Source organism: Hydra vulgaris, chromosome 14 (genome assembly GCF_038396675.1).
Source record: "Hydra vulgaris chromosome 14, alternate assembly HydraT2T_AEP".
NCBI classification, from domain to species: Eukaryota; Metazoa; Cnidaria; class Hydrozoa; order Anthoathecata; family Hydridae; genus Hydra; species Hydra vulgaris.
In genome coordinates, this window is record NC_088933.1 from 43,499,390 (window position 1) to 43,503,500 (window position 4,111).

The 4,111-nt window shown below is 33.7% G+C and overlaps 1 protein-coding gene across 1 annotated transcript; it reads left to right on the plus strand.

The window, feature by feature from the left end:
- The first annotated feature begins 1,092 nt into the window (after window positions 1-1,092).
- On the plus strand, window positions 1,093-2,121 carry LOC136091152 (histone-lysine N-methyltransferase SETMAR-like). The gene has a single exon (XM_065818135.1). It carries the CDS (start codon window positions 1,093-1,095, stop codon window positions 2,119-2,121), a length of 1,029 nt encoding a protein of 342 aa, XP_065674207.1.
- Window positions 2,122-4,111: the final 1,990 nt, after the last annotated feature.

A 4,111-nucleotide genomic window follows, 5' to 3' on the forward strand; every position in this document is an offset into this window, starting at 1 on the left:
AAAACAATAATTTGCAACCAAAGAGTATGTCTGTTGATGTTGCCTCAAAAAGATTAAATCTTTACATTTTTGAGGGCAATATTTTTTTTTTCTTCTATCATATGGATTGTTAAGCGCCAAACCAGCCTGTACAAAAAAGTTGAAAAAAATTAGTTTATATTAAAAAATGATTTATGTAGTGTTTCTTTGCAAACACCAAAATACTCTAATTAAAATTTTTAAGTGCACTGAACTGCAATTAATTTTAATTTTTTCGGTTTAGTGACTTTTGTTAAAGACTTTTAAACTTTGTGTCAAATTATCTCATTTTATTATATTCGTTGAATAGGCTGGTTTGGCGCTTACTCATCTATATATTACTAGATTTTTAGTGATAATTTTGAGTTGTGCGGGTTGCTCGTTTTCTTTCACTTTAGATTGGTTAACAAAATTCGAATAAAGTATCTAAGACAGCGTTAGAGTTTTTTGAAGACTCTATTGTGTTTGTTTAATTTTAAAAGGGTTTTTATTAGAGTATATTACCATTTGATTGTTTTTGGTTTATTTATGCTGGAAGTATCTATTAGGTTTAAATGGTCTTAGAGGGAAATTTATTAGTATTATCTGTTTGCATACTTTAGTTGCTTCAGTGTTGTTCTGGTGTTTTTATTAGAATTTTAATTTATTGTGCTTAGCGTTTTCTACCGGTGGTATGGTATGCGATTTATTTAGTTATTTTTATTTATATTGTACAGTAGATCTACACTTTTTATATTATATCATCAAAAAATATTAGTATTTTACAAACTTGTGTATGGTTGGGTTTTGGCTATTTGTAGTGAGCCCTTTTTTACTGCAGTGTGGATTAGGGGTAAGTTGCAGGCTAAAGTATAAGTAGCAATGACGTTTGCCTGATGAGATAAACTATTAGGTAACCAAAAAAGTTCGTGCGGTTTTTGGTAATTGAATTGTTTTTAGCATTTTTTACAACACCCACATCGCACAAGGCAAGTAGCTTTGTTGCGTAATAGAACGCGTGTGTCACGCGCAGTTGCTGCACATATAGTGTAGGCTTGTAACGAGCTTACAGGAAAGGTTTAGTGTAAAGAAAGGATGGCAACCCAACCAACGATTATTCGATCTTGCTTACTTTACGAGTTCAAACTTGGAAGGAATGCAACACAAGCGGCCAAAAACATCTGCACAGCATTTGGAGAAGGTACAGTAAGTGAACGCACAGCACAGAAGTGGTTTCAGCGATTCTCTTCGGGAGATGAGTCCATCGAAGACCTGCAGCGTTCTGGACGCCCATTGTTGGTTGATGAGGATGAACTGAAGGATGCTGTCGAGTCTGACTCCAGCCAAACTTGCCAAGAACTTGCAGTGAGGTTTGCTGTGAGTGTTGAAACCATCCGCCTGCATCTGCATGCGATTGGGAAAGCGTGGAAGCTAAGTCGGTGGGTTCCGCACAAATTGTCGATCGACAACAAGAAGCAACGGCTTACGATCTGCACATCACTTTTATCACGCCACAATGTTGAGCCTTTTCTTGATCGTTTATTGACATGCGACGAAAAATGGATTGTGTACAACAATACCAAGCGTTGCTACCATTGGTTGTCCCTCGATGACCCCATCCCAAAGACACACAAGCCCAATCTTCACGAGCGGAAGGTTTTGCTTTGCATTTGGTGGACTACAGCTGGTGTGGTTCATTACGAGCTGCTCCCAACAGGCCAAACCATTACTGGACTGGTCTACTCAGCACAGCTGCAACGAGTTCACGACCTGTTGCTTGTAAAGCAGCCTGCACTGGTGCACAGGAGAGGAGTTCTGCTTCTCCACGACAACGCGAGACCGCACACCACTCGCGTGACTCAGAACAAGCTCCAAAGCCTTGGTTGGGAGAGTTTGCCTCATCCACCATACTCGCCAGACCTCTCCCCTACTGATTTCCATTTTTTCCTTTCCCTGGGAAATCATTTAAAAGGACAGCAGTTCCGAGACCAGGACGCGGTTGAAATGGAGTTGAAAGCTTTTATAGACTCAAAGGACCGAGAATTTTTTAGAAGTGAAATAAATAAGCTTGTTTTACGTTGGGAAAAGGTTTTAGATGCTAATGGTGACTATTTTGATGAATAAATGTACTTACTTTTGTCGTTTTGTGTGTTTTTATTATATACGGAAAAACCGCACGAACTTTTTTGGTTACCTGATAGTTATAAGTGCTTATCCTCATCGAAACACCATTAATAATGGACTCGACTCTTAGAAGATGTTTATTACTTTATCACTACACAAATTATGCTTTACACATCAGCATTAATGTTTTTTTTCATTCTGAGGCCTTAGATTGTTGTATGCATTCTTTTTATTTTTGCAATTAATTTTTTATTTTATTAGTATTTGTTTGGTGATATATTTTCTGTATATCTTTGTTCAAGTTGGTATTTATATAACAATTTATTGTTTTTTATTATTGTTACTGCTGTTTAGGTGCATTTCCTGTCTATTTTATTTTTTAATATTTATCTATTAATCTTTATTTTTGTCTTGACAACTGTCAAAATATGCTTTTTTAAAAGATATTTCTTCTTTATTCTAATGTACTTCATTTCTTCCCTCAGGCGTTCACTGCTCCTGTGTGACCATTCAGCGAATTTATATGCAAAAGTTTTTAAATAATTTTGGGCCGAGCCATTAAGGGTTAGTATTACGTTCACCAAGCACTACAATTTCACAAATCATGATTACTGTCACCGCAAAAGAAGATGTTTGTCTCTGGAAGACGCCTGGGCTAGTTTTTTAGAATCAGAAGTCAGTAATAAATCCATACATTGGTGTTAAATCCATCACGGTTTTCAAGAGTATGACCTGGCTGGCTTGATGTAGTTCAGAGATAAATCTTTTACGCTGGTTAGTAACAATTAACAAAATGACTCAAAAAAATCATCCGAAATGAAGGTTGGTTTTACAAATTTATAACAACATTAAAAATTTTATGTTAATTACCATTATTAATTTTATATTAATGAGAAGAGCATATATGTATATGTATGGACTTTTTTCGGAAACCTTGTGCCTACTGGGTATTTATACAATAGCGTACTCATTCAAAAAGTTCTTCAAACTTACTAAGCTCTTAAAAATGAGTTGATTCTAGTTTTTAATCATATTCGAAAACTTAAACTAATTTATACGTAATGTCTGAATCTGTTTATGTGTTTTTCATGAATTTCTGAGAAATATGCAGTTCAATGAATAACTGTATAGAAATATAAAATAAATATATTTTTATGAAACAAAATTAAAATTTTATAAATTCAAATACAAAATCTTATAACTTTTAATAGCCATACAATGTTAAAGAATCTGAACTTTTGAGCGACGCAACAAGTAACTGTGGCTCCATGGTCATAGTGTATGCTTGAAGGGTGCATATTCATTAAACTTTTATAGATTTTGCAAAGCTAAACTGAGATTACAGAAACCGTGCGTTGATCGCTATTTTTTGAACTATTAAGTAATACCAATAATTAGAGGTATTTTCGTAAATATAGGGTTGAGCAAAAATTGCACTGAATTTTAAAAAGTTCTTAAGCAAAAAAAAAACAATTTGTTTTTTGATAAACTAAATTATTGTAATAAATAGTTTTACTTGTAATTAAAAAATTTAAAACGAGTTTTTGTTAAAGTGAATTTAGTTTCTAACAAATTTAAATTAGTGACTTTTACTTGAATTTTTTTAACAGCTTTATTAACAGCAAAAATTTCATAAAGTTCACTTGTTAAAACTAGATAAATAATTTTAAACAACCCTTAAATTATTTAGTAACCTTATCATTCTGGAAGATCCTAGAAGTGCAGGTTCAAATAAAACTGTAGTTTTTTTAGAACGTAGGGTTATTAGTTATTGAATTTTTTGGAAAAAAAAACATAGATTTAAAAGAAAACTATGGTTGATAAGCCCTTTATTATCAGAGCCGAAGCAATGGGTATGCGAGAGGTGTGGTTGCGCAAAGCCAAAATTTAATTAGAGCGGAAAACAACAATTTGCAATCAAAGAGTATGTCTGTTGATGTTGCCTCAAAAAGACTGAAAGGTTACGTCAATTCTATTCAAAATCATAGAG

Bases quoted from the DNA above. Each gene is read 5' to 3' on its own strand.
- LOC136091152 (XM_065818135.1), top strand. From the start codon at position 1,093: ATGGCAACCCAACCAACGATTATTCGATCTTGCTTACTTTACGAGTTC.